Source organism: Oncorhynchus clarkii, chromosome 12 (genome assembly GCF_045791955.1).
Source record: "Oncorhynchus clarkii lewisi isolate Uvic-CL-2024 chromosome 12, UVic_Ocla_1.0, whole genome shotgun sequence".
In the NCBI taxonomy this organism is placed as follows: Eukaryota; Metazoa; Chordata; class Actinopteri; order Salmoniformes; family Salmonidae; genus Oncorhynchus; species Oncorhynchus clarkii.
In genome coordinates this window covers 83,428,092-83,440,649 of record NC_092158.1, presented here as the reverse complement: position 1 = coordinate 83,440,649, position 12,558 = coordinate 83,428,092, and the positions used below count along the sequence as shown (strand labels likewise).

The window sequence follows — 12,558 nt, the reverse complement described above, 5'->3', positions numbered from 1 at the left end:
AAGTGATGGAATGTCTCAAATTAAGAAATTAAAGGGTTTAAAATGTCTTTAATTGGTTGGGTGAAAATCAAAACAGCAGTTGTACAGTGATTCAAACACACATCAACATACAATAAACCAAATATACAGCTGTCCTTTTACACCTGTCCCTGATCAATGAAAAAATGGTGCAATAAGCCTACTATAGTCAGATCTTATTGCTGTGATTCATTTGTCATATTTACACATTTCTCTCCCACATCATCATTATATTGTTACAATTCATTCAGTGATTAATACATGTTCCTATATGTATCCCTCTCACCTTTGCAATCCCGAAAGCATTACATCCTGAAGTAAATATGTATTTAGGTATAAGAACTGAATGAGTGACACCACTGGACACCCAAAAATAGAACTAAGATGATCTGAACTCCATACTCACACTTTAGCTTGCAACTAAACAAAACAGCAAGAACACAAGGTCATCTACATAAGAAGCATAAAACCAAACTGTAACAAAGGAGAGTAATGTAACTAGGGTATAAAATAGGCTACAGAACCAAGGCTAAAATAACAGTCCGATAGAAAAGCATTTTTGTGTGATTTATAATATTGCATTTATCTATTTATCTGCCTAATACAGATGCGATTATATTTTTGGCATTATTTGGGTATTTGAGAGATAAATGTTAATTGGCATATTAATAGTGTAGAATATTAGGCAACCTGTCATTAAAAAGGTTTGAATGCTTACCCGAGACCTTCATTTTAGCTTGGCACACAAACATACCCAATTGCAATGAGGTTTCAGGACAGTTGGCTAAAAATACATTTTCCTAAAAAATATTTTTGATGGCACATACTAATAAATGTGTTAGACACCAGTCCCTATTAAAGCATTGTTTGAGTTCACTGGATCCTCGCAGCGAGTTGAGAAATGAAAGGTCGTGTTCATGGCAACGGGGACTCGTACATATCCTCTCCTGGCTCCTCTTCAAACTTCACCTTGCCGTCAGAGGCATCCAGCTGCAACAGGACACACAGTCTCATTAGAGAAACACACACAGTTTAGTTGAGTCACACTGATTTAGGAGAGGCAGAATTTATTCTAAACCTCCTGAAATGATTTGAAAGATAGCATTTCCAATATTAATGAAACTGAACCCAATATGAAGAAAATTAATAGCTATACTGACATTCTATTGATCAACAGCTGAATGGGTATTTTGAAAATGTTCTCTGCAGATTCCATTAGGTCCATACTGTTCTCATGTGTATGTGATTTAGCTAAATCTTCTGACCACTCATCGGCATGACAACATAAGGTACTGACCTGGGACCAGGCTCCTACCCAAAACATATGCACGTGTTGTGATTGTAGTTAACCACAGTAAAACATTTGTGTGCCACTTACACATTTCATTTCCTTGTCAGTGAAGAGTGTTCCAGTGATGGCCATGCGCAGGGGGATGGTGAGGATGAGGACAAAGGGCAGAGCCAGGGAGAAGGCACTCATCTTCACCATCCAGAGAGCTCCCAAACACACCATCTGGATCAGAGTGAACAAGTGCATCTTCATAGTAGTTACCTGCATTAAGGAGATGAGAGAAGGAGGGTTAAGACAGGGGCAACACATTGGATATATACTTATGTTTACCAGGGGCATAACTTTCACTGGGGACGGGTACATTCTGAAATAGCATTTTTGTCCCCCCCAGTTTTATCTTTGGAATGTGATACAAAACGAGGCAATGGTGTGCTTTAGGACCATGAGGACGCCTCTGAGCGGTCGGGTAGGCTGTTTGGAGTGGTTATCCGATTGTAGAAAAATTAAATACAAAATTACATCTCCCCCACTTCTGAAACCAAGTTGTACTCCTGATATTTACTATGGTGTAAAACTTGTAAGTGCAAAGGTAATTTATGATTTTTCAGATAATTACGTTGTGATTGCCACAGTGTGTTATTGTGTAGGAATTGTCTGGTATGTTTCATAAATTAAATAATGATATAAAACGATGAAACAGAAAGGAGGACAATTGGGGGGTGGAGAGAGGCAGCATACCCTTTGTGCGTAGGCGTCAGCAGGATAGTATTTCCTGGGTACAATAAGCAGAAGCATTCGGTCCCACATCTGGATCCCACTGAGTGAGGTTATACCCATGTAGAGGAAGATTCCAAACAGAGCCGTCATGGGAATCATCTTCAGGATAGGCTCCAAGAGAATAGACACACCTGGGAATAGCAGGAACAACAAACATTTCTCAGACATTTTTAGGAACTCAAGACTGACTGTGCTGAACTTTTCTTTAGACACCCAGTGTTCTGTCTGTTCGTCGGGATCGACTGCATCAGCTAAATCTCAGTAGCCTATATGGTAGCACTTACCGACCATGGCGGCCACAAGCATGCCGCTGATCCTTTGCTCCAGCACCTTCTCGATCTCAGGCTTGGGTCCCTTGCTCATGACAGTGAGGGCGTTGGCATGGGTGACAGAACGCACGGTGGCGGCACTCAGCCAGGGCACCCCAAACAGGGAGGCGATGCCACCCATGGTGACCAGGATGAGCAGGTCCAGATGGAAACCAGAGCCCTTTACCATCTTCCTCTCTGGTTTGCTCACAATCAGCCTAGAAAGGTCAGAGGTCAAACAATGAGAGGAGGCTTGGCGGTTGTGGAGAGACTATGGACATGAAGACGATTTTACTAACGTAGTGATCTGGGACTCGAGGAAGATGAGGATGAAGACCAGCAGGGCTGGCACGCAACACGCCCCCATCATCCAGGCAGGGAAAGGCTTCTTCTCTCCCAGGGGGTTGATGAACCAGCCTCTGGCATTGGGGTTGGACACCATTAGACCCTTGGGCACCACAAGTTTCTGCCAGGGGACACACAAAATACATATGCTGTATTTAATCTATTACTAGATATCCCTTTTTAAACAGTTTTTAAAGTAACAGTTTAAGGAGTAATATGTTATACACTGAGATCACCTTTTAGTCAAGGCAACACAAACCTATAAATCACTAACCTGAGTGTAGGCATCCTCAATGGTGATATCCACAGCGATCATGAAGAAAATGGCAATGGGAACACCAAAATCTCCAATCATCCGACGAATCTGGTGATAGGGAAAACATGTGTAGTGAAGGCTATCACACACAGAACACAGAGGGGGCTCTCCAGCGCTAAAAGACCCTATCCTGATTCATCTCTCTTTGCTCACAGACAAACAGTAGTCAACACTGTTGAAAACAGCTGTAGCTCTTACCGGTCCAGGGAGGAAGTGGCCATTTTTGAACTGACGGAGGAAGTATGCAATGAAGAAACACCCGAACATAAGACACATGGAAAGCAGGGCGGTGTTGGGGTAGGCCCTCTCATGTATGACCTCGTGCACTGTCTTGTTGCCATCATCATGATACTCTATGTGCTCCTTGACCACCGGGTGGAAAGGGTTGTCCAGGCTGTCGTTCAAGTGCTCATAATTCAGAACCAGAGGGTGAGCTTTGAAGATCTGAACAACGAGAAGAAAAGTAGGTATGTAGATGAATTAGCAGCGGAGGACAGGAGGGGTGTGAAGGAAAGGAGAAAGACAGGTTTTATTTTTGTATTTACAGTTGAGGTATACAAAAGTGCTTAGGATGGTGGATGGATGTAAATGTTGGGATGGATGTGAGGAGATGAGGTGGAGTGATGTGTGGTACCTTGCCGAGCTTGCTGAAGGTCTCGTAGATGAAGATGAGGGAGATGAGGATGGAGAAGATCTCCTGCGTGAAGCGGGAGATGAATTTGACCAGGAAGCTGCCCTCCACGGCCACGATAACCACCACGATGATCACCAGCCACAGGCCTACCCAGATACGGCCCACAATGTACTCAATCTCCTGGGACTTGCAGAACTAGACAATGGGATTTATAAAAATAAGTTGTTTATGTTAATGATGTACTTGCATTGTAACTTTGAAATTCATATTTATAATAATAGCAAATCATGTCTAATATGATTGACATCCTGAGGACATGAAGCAGTGATGGCTCAGCATACTGTCATCAGGGGTCAGAGCTAGGGCACACTGAGCTGTTATGTGAAAGTGCTATGATACATACCGCAAAGAAGGCCTCCTCAAACACCAGCAGTGGCCCAGAGAAGCCAATGACCAGTGTAGGCTGGGCTGCGATGAAGGCGAAGATGATGCCCTGGACGCAGGTGGAGATCATCAGCTCAGACACGCCCATCATGTGCTCCGTCTTATCGGCTGGAGGCAGAGGTCAGGGGGATGAAGGTCATGATTATAACCTCTGTTATGTAGGCCTACCCACAAATCCTATATAGAGTCAGCAGTGCTCCTGTCCTCTATGAGACTAGGTGGGTCCCTCCTTCAGACATGAACTCACCCAGCAGGCCTCCGAAGGTGATGGCAGGGGACAGGGCAGCGAAGTAGATGAAGATGACAGCAGCCAGGACCTGGGGGTCGAGGGCGTCTGTGAAGTCACTGATGTAATGGCGGTACCGCCGCTTCATGTCCTTTATCATCCCGCCGAAGGGAATGCCTGTCCGGGCCAGCGGGTCTTCTCTTGGCTCCTCATCGGCCTCATCAGCTGGATACAAAAACAAAACAAATAATGACTCAAAATGAGCACAGACAGAGCAAGTGTTTTGGATGGGTTTTTTGACTAGAATCTCCAGAATCTCTGCATTTTCTAAACATCAATTTTATTTGGAAAATCATATTAGATGGAAATGTAGGCCAAACGTAAACAATCCCTAATTTGGAAATTTAATTAACACGTTTTTATAGATTTAGATTAGTTGTAACTACAGGGTTAGTCCGTGTGACTGACCTTTGGGCCCGCCACCTAATATGATTCGGGTGTCAGAGGGGCGGAGTCTGTCCTTCAGCATCTTCTTCTGGAAGTCAATGATTGGCTGGAGCATGCCCTTGTCCTGGATCTCAGTGGGCGGGATGACGATGCTGCAGTCCATGAAATCAGCGATGGCATTGGTCAATTCCTTGTTAGTCTGGGCTAGGTAAGCCTCTAGACTAAAGACCTGTAGGACCGGAGACATGGGGAGAGCATGGTTAGCTATTGTCAAACACTGAAAAGATTAATCTAGATACTATGAAGCATCTTCTCATTCTTCCCCTCCCCCCTTGCGCTCCTTGGCCTTAATAAGTCTCATCCCTTTCCACTCCTATTTTCTTACCCAGTCAGCCATAAGGGCAGCCATGGCACGGCCACTCTCATGGTAATCCACTCCTCCCTGGCTGGGGCCCACCAGCACAAAGACAAAGCGCACCGGCACAGGGGCCTCCAGGGCCCCCTCTATCACCACAGAGTCCCCCAGCCTGACGAAGGCCACGGCAGGCTTCTCCAGGGAGTCCATCACCCCTGGAACAAACACACACACATAGAGCTTAGATTACAGTCTCCATATTCTTTAGAATAAATGGTTGAATAGGCAAATCAGGCAGAGTATCCAGTTGGGCTCCCGAGTGGCGCAGCGGTTTAAGGCACAGCATCTCAGTACTAGAGGCGTCACTACAGATACCCTGGTTCGATTCCAGGCGGTATCACAACCGGCCGTGATTGGGAGTCCCATAGGGTGGCGCACAATTGGCCCAGCGTCATCCGGGTTTGGACGGTGTAGGTCACCATTGTAAATAAGAACTTGTTCTTAACTGACTTGCCTAGTTAAATAAAATACATTTAAAAAGTTGGTGGTGAGTTGTATTTCACTTTTCACACACGACTTACCTGAGAGGACAATGGAGGCTTCCACACTATCAGTTGTATCTCTCTGAAAAGCGAAGGGAGGAAGGTCAGTTAGTGAGATATTGGGAGAGAAAGATATATTTATCAAAGAAAGAGGAAGAGAGGTTGAATGAAGTCATGAAGTGCTGGAATGATATTTAGATTTAGCGGTGGGATAGAGATCCTAAGCCTAGTGTTACCTGCTTGGTGACAGAGAAGGTCTGCATCTCGATGTCTCCTCCCAGGGGTTGAGCTACAGCTCCCTCAGACTGACTGCGTCTCTGCAGTAGAGCCCTCAGCAGGCCATCTCTATCAGCGGCACGGATCTCACCCTTGCTCCGCAATTCATCCACCACCTTCTCAGCCACAGCAGACAGACTGCTGGCCTGCAGGTCCAGAATGATCGCACCTGAACACACACAGACAAAGTTTTGGGATAGGTCAATTCATGGCCTGTTGCTGCCTGCCATCTATTATTGGAAATACGGTTTCATATGGTGGCTCTGAGAAAAGATTCATTTTCTAATAACCTCATGAAATGATCCAGATTATGTCAAGAAATTATTATAGATTGAGTGATAAACCCTGTGCATTTGTTCAGATAGTCACCTGTGCTCATGACCTTGCGAAGCTGGATCAGACTCTTGAAGGTGAGGTAGGAGACGTGGGAGGGGCCCCACTTGCCCGTTGCTGGGTTCAAATTCTCCTCATAGCCCACCCAGCGGCCAGTCTCCTGCCAGCTGCTGCCTATGAGCTCATTCAGCTCCACATAGGCCTGAGACACACACACACAACATCATGCTCAGGTTCAAAATGGAAACTTCCTTGTCAATATACTAGGTATACGTTTATTTGAAGCTATACCCCAAATGGGGCTTACCTGAGCATCCCCTCTGGTGTTGGCGTTGGTGTTCAGGTTCAGATAGGCTGAAATACAGAGAGGTAGTGTTCAGTCCTAACACTTCATTGGAGGTGTACTTGTGTTGGAGAGACATACAGAGGGGAGTAGAGAGAATGTGTTGATGGGCGTTTAGTGCTCACCCTCTGGGTCGGTGTGAATGACGATGCTCTGGATGGCCTGGTTGCTGTCCTCTTCATGCCTGCTCTGCTCCAGGTCATAGTTGCCACTGTGGGGAGGGAGGGGTAGGGGGGTGAACCTGGTTAGTGAGGGGGAGGCACGAGACGCAGGTGTGCTGCTCCTCAACACCTGTCCATGTCTCACCAGATCTTACAGACAACAGGCCAGGTTGTGCTCCTTTCTTTCATGAAGTACCTGCAGCTCCTGGTGTTTGGTGTTCTGGCCAAAAGGGGCAGCAAAAGCCTGTATGACGTCTGTATATTCTGTAGGCCCAGAATCCTTCGCTGGTTGTGTTACCAGAGATTGGTGACTTCAGTGAGAGACTTGGGCAAGCTCTGCAATATCAGTCCTGCCTTCTCAGATAAGGACGTCATGCTGGCTTAGACCAGTGGGGGGTGGTGTTGTATAATCACTTACCGTAGGCCTACTTCTGATCACTCTCACTGACAATCTGGACAACCACATGATGTAGCTGCATTCACAATATCTTGTTTTAGATCCCTTCACCCATTCATTTAATTCCTTCTAATATTGTTCAGGTTGGACTTCTTGTATGAGGAAATGCTAATTAGACTTAAAAATGAACTTTTAAGAGAGGAGAGCACTCACGGTCTGATCGGAGATGGGAAAGCAGAGTCACTCTCCTCCTCAGAGGACATGACATCCTGGATGGAATCAGAGAGAGAGAGGGGGGGGGGGGGGTCAAAGTAAAATATGTAAATAAAATGTTACAAATACTTTGAATTGACAATTCACATTTCCCCATCCCATTTACTGCATTATTGCAATAACAATGTGTTTTATCCACCTCTCCAAAAGACAGGTCGTTCTCCATTGGAGTGTGTCAGTGCTTGCTTCGTCTGTCCTTAAACTTTCAGCAACGTTTGTGCATACCCTGTAATGTGAATGCACATTGACATAAATTAATAAACACAAACACACTAGAATTAGACACATGAAATACAGACATGCATTTGACCTTTATTTTACCATTGAAATGAACAATCTCTTACAAGAGAGACCTGGCCAAAAAAGCAAAACACTACAGTTTAAAAAGATAAATGTACACATTGAGCAACAACATGGTTTAGGGAAGTGTCGTGCAACTAAGGGTCAAAACACTGACAGCCCCTCACTTCATTTTAGATCATAGTGTTGACCCTTGCTTTAAACAAATTTAAATGCAGGAGCTCTTGTAAATTCCAGGACTTCTTGAAGCTTGTTCCAAATGGAAGGGGCAGAGAACCCTCCCCGGATTTTGTGTTAAATGCTCTACAACAAAGCTTTCTTAGTGTCCAACAAGCTTTCTCTACCCTTAACCTTGTTCTGAACACCTCCAAAACAAAGGTCATGTGGTTTGGTAAGAAGAATGCCCCTCTTCGCACAGGGGTTATTACTACCTCTGAGGGTTTAGAGCTTGATGGCTAGACGGTGCACTGTCCTTTTCTCAGCACATATCAAATCTGCAGGTTAAAGTAAAATCTAGACTTGGTTTCTCTATTTTAATCGCTCCTCTTTCACCCCAGCTGCCAAACTAACCCTGATTCAGATGACCATCCTACCCATTCTAGATTACAGAGAAATAATTTATAGATCTGCAGGTAAGGGTGCTCTCGAGCGGCTAGATGTTCTTTACCATTCGGCCATCAGATTTGCCACCAATGCTCCTTATAGGACACATCACTGTACTCTATACTCCTCTGTAAACTGGTCATCTCTGTATACCCATTGCAAGACCCACTGGTTGATGCTTATTTATAAAACCCTCTTAGGCCTTGCTCCCTCCTATCTGAGATATCTACTGCAGCCCTCATCCTTCACATACAACACCCCTTCTGCCAGTCACATTCTGTTAAAGGTCCCCAAAGCACACACATCCCTGGGTCGCTCCTCTTTTCAGTTCGCTGCAGCTAGCGACTGGAACGAGCTGCAACAAACACTCAAACTGGACAGTTTATCTCAATCTCTTCATTCGAAGACTCAATCATGGACACTCTTACTGACAGTTGTGGCTGCTTTGTATGATGTATTGTTGTCTCTACCTTCTTGACCTTTGTGCTGTTGTCTGTGCCCAATAATGTTTCTACTATGTTTTTGTGCTGCTACCATGTTGTGTTGCTACCATGTTGTTGTCATGTTATGCTGCTACCATGCTGTGTTGTCATGTTTTGCTGCCTTGTTATGTTGTTGTCTTAGGTCTCTCTTTATGTAGGGTTGTGTCTCTCGTTGTGATGCGTGTTATGTCCTATATTTATATTGTATTTATATTTATTTTTTATCCCAGGCCCCGTCCCCGCAGGAGGACTTTTTCCTTTTGGTAGGCCGTCATTGTAAATAACATTTTGTTCTTAACTGACTTGCCTAGTTAAATAAAGGTTCAATTAAACAAATATTTAAAAAACAATTAACCTTTTCCCCCCAGCTCTGTACGGGCCTAAGGCACAGTCAACAATGCACATGTGAGCGCAGGCGATAGTTGTCATTTTTCTGCTGGACAATGTAGGTACACAGGTGAAAAGGGACCTGTCTCAGTATGGCCTTATAAATATAAACATACCAATGACTTAGTCTCCGAAGAGCTAAAGAATGCCAGCCCGCTCTCATATAGAGGGGGGATATTAGGGGATTCCCTCTAATGTCACAATCAATGGTTCAACAGTGACATCAAATAAGACCTTGCTCTAGTCTAGACCTCTCAGCTCTATCTTGACCATTTTGGGGGAGGGGGAAGGGGAGGGGCTTATGGCCCTGGGCCTGAAGAATAATTATGGGAATATCTGAGACTCAACTGCCCCTGCATCAGTTCTATAACTGGTGTAATCTGGGTTAAACTCCAATGGTAGTAATCTGGGGTAAACTCTGACTGGGGTAATCTGGGGTAAACTCTAATTGGGGTAATCTGGGGTAACCTCTAATTGGGGTAATCTGGGGTAAACTCTCACTGGGTTAATCTGGGGTAAACTCTGACTGGGGTAATCTCTAATTGGGGTAACCTGGGGTAACCTCTAATTGGGGTAATCTGGGGTAAACTCTCACTGGGTTAATCTGGGGTAAACTCTGACTGGGGTAATCTCTAATTGGGGTAACCTGGGGTAACCTCTAATTGGGGTAATCTGGGGTAAACTCTGACTGGGTTAATCTATGGTAAACTCTGACTGGGTTAATCTGTGGCAAACTTTATCTGGGGTAATCTGGTGTCAACTCTAAATGGACTGTTTTTGTCATGTTTTCATGGGCTACTCATACACACAGTGAACACAAATTGGTTACAATGTGTCACAAGCCCAACCATATGAACCTCTACACAAGTAAGCCTTATAAACACACTAATGACACATTTTGAGGCCCATTTAATCAAGATAGCGCATGTCACAGCCCCTGTCACAGCCCCACCAGCGCATGTCACAGCCCCTGTCACAGCCCCACCAGGGCATGTCACAGCCCCTATGAGCCGTGCTCCTAATCATGAGTCAGCCGTTGAGACAGTGTGGCCCTTGCAGTGGTTTGAGTAGGAGACTCACAGAGTCTTATCTCTGGGTTACGCCTTCCCCAGGCCAGACAGACACCCTAGTGCTCTAGTCATCCATTACAGTAACTTACAATATTACAACAACTATTTTGTACAGTAACTTGTAATTTAACAGATCTACTCTACTCCAAAAACAGTAAAGATTTAAAAAAGGCTGGTGGTAACTCGTGGTACAATGCTCGGCAATACAAATTGTATTGTACAGTGAGAAGTAGAATATTTTCATGTGTATTAAGTTAGAATTGTGTCTTCATTTATCTGGTTACGCAATGAATATGTAGTGCTCCAAATACACATGAAACAATGCTGATTAGAAATACTATGCAAATGTGTTTAACATTGAAACAACAGAGGCTGATGGACAGATAAGAAGACACTGTTCACTACCGCCATCGTCTCTCAAACCTTGTGACCCTGAGCTTTTTAAACCTCCGTCGACCACTAAATGAAGGTGAGAGGGAAAACTTTAAAAAGTCAACTTCCTTCACATATACCATCACTAATTAAACTGATGAAGAGAAGTGTGATGTTAGCTGTTATTTGAAACATCACGGACCACAACCTAACACTACAGACCTTTACAGATTTTACAGTCATTTTTGTACCAATTGCAAACAAGAAAAAAAGCACCTGGGTTATTGTACGGTTAGTTAGCAACAGATTCATCGAGAGACTTGGATTGTAGAAAGACAAACTGTCATTCCAAAAATGTATTCTCACTGATAGGCATATATGATACAATTTTAGTATAAACCTCAGATACATGGAAAGTTAGATTAAGTTGTCTGTCGCATGTTTCATTCAAATCCCAACCTTTTCTCACCTGTACTCCCCTCAATACCACTGACCCCCAAGCCCCCTCAATGACAGACCCCAGTAAAGGACCCCTGGCCTGGGAGGCCACAACCTTACCTGCACCAAGGTGATCCAGCCTAGTCTGTGGCAGTAGAAATAGGTTGATCGCCACGATGCTAACGTAAACGTACCCAATGATAGAGTGATCTGGGGCGGATGGAGAGGCAGAGAGAGAGAGAGAGAGAAAATGGAGGGAACACCCATTTGAAAGTACGCCGGGGCAAGAAACGCTGTACTACGTTCAGCACCAAAGGGGATAGAGAGATAAGGCCTGTGTGACAGACAAACAGCCCTATCGATGTGGCCCACCTTGGGCCAGGGATATCCCAACCCTCCTCTCTCCCCTCCGCCCTCTCTGTTTGGAATGCTGCCAAGTCAGGACACAGGGTGCCAGAGAGACCAAACCTGTATGGACCAACAGGACCAGCTTCACCCTGCATGGAGGGGAAAGAGGGTATGGAAGGGGGGCACTCTATCAGAACGTGAGCATCTTGACTTCTGACGTCATCTTGTTAACGTACTAGGGATTCCCTTCTATGAAGGGAGGGATTCCCCCTCATGATGACCTCGAGTGGGTTTTATTATTAAATTCATATTTTTTTCATTAAGAGCTGCCAAACTTATAAGCAGGCCTCGGTCACACTTTATTTGGATAGTCTGGATTTTCCATCAGTAGATGGTCTACAGATGGTCATACTATCAACAATCTGTTAATAAACAACTCCTTGCTAAGATTATGGTTAGGGTTAGGATTAGGTTTAGAATAAGGGTCAGAGTAAGGTTAGGGTTAGAGTTAAGTTTAGGGTTAGAATAACGATTAAGGTTAGGGTTAGAGTTAAGTTTAGGGTTAGAATAACGGTTAAGGTTAGGGTTAGAGCTAGGGTTAGTAGATAGTTAGTTGAAATGTTACTGATAGTCTGTAGATAGTCGGTATAGCATCTACAAATGGACTATCCAAATAAAGTGTTACCAGGCCCCCACTGACACATGTCATACTGTATGACCTACTGTAACTCCCCCATCACCACGTGGCTTAACGTTCACACCATCAGGTCAACCTTGATCCATTTAGGGCCTTGATTGGGTCTTGGTTCTCAAACACTAGAAACTGATGACAGCAACATACGATGAAACAAGTAAATATATCTTGTGTATCCAAATATAGAGAGTGCCTGATGGTGGGGGTCTGTGGGTGACCTGTACCGTACCTCTATGAGACAGGAGAGGGACATCCATCCTGGCTTTTAATGAGATGAACAGAGACTGAAATATTTAGCTATATTTCCATTTGCTCTGATTCTACAAAACACACAACATACTGTATCTGTATTTGAATCAGAATACCTGTATGAACGAT

General features: G+C 44.4%; 1 protein-coding gene across 1 annotated transcript; it reads right to left on the bottom strand.

Annotated features, from left to right (window-relative positions):
* Positions 1–28: 28 nt before the first annotated feature.
* On the bottom strand, positions 29–11,481 carry LOC139421519 (band 3 anion exchange protein-like). The gene is made up of 20 exons (XM_071172481.1): positions 11,259–11,481; positions 7,626–7,712; positions 7,427–7,482; positions 6,781–6,866; positions 6,620–6,666; positions 6,349–6,514; positions 5,940–6,148; positions 5,743–5,785; positions 5,192–5,376; positions 4,828–5,035; positions 4,381–4,584; positions 4,093–4,241; positions 3,690–3,884; positions 3,254–3,499; positions 3,014–3,103; positions 2,694–2,860; positions 2,371–2,612; positions 2,048–2,217; positions 1,397–1,570; positions 29–1,008 (listed from the first exon to the last, which is right to left on the bottom strand). The coding sequence occupies exons 2-20, from the start codon at positions 7,650–7,652 to the stop codon at positions 934–936; spliced, it is 2,739 nt and encodes a 912-aa protein (XP_071028582.1). The 5' UTR covers positions 7,653–7,712; positions 11,259–11,481; the 3' UTR covers positions 29–933.
* Between the last annotated feature and the right edge of the window lie 1,077 nt (positions 11,482–12,558).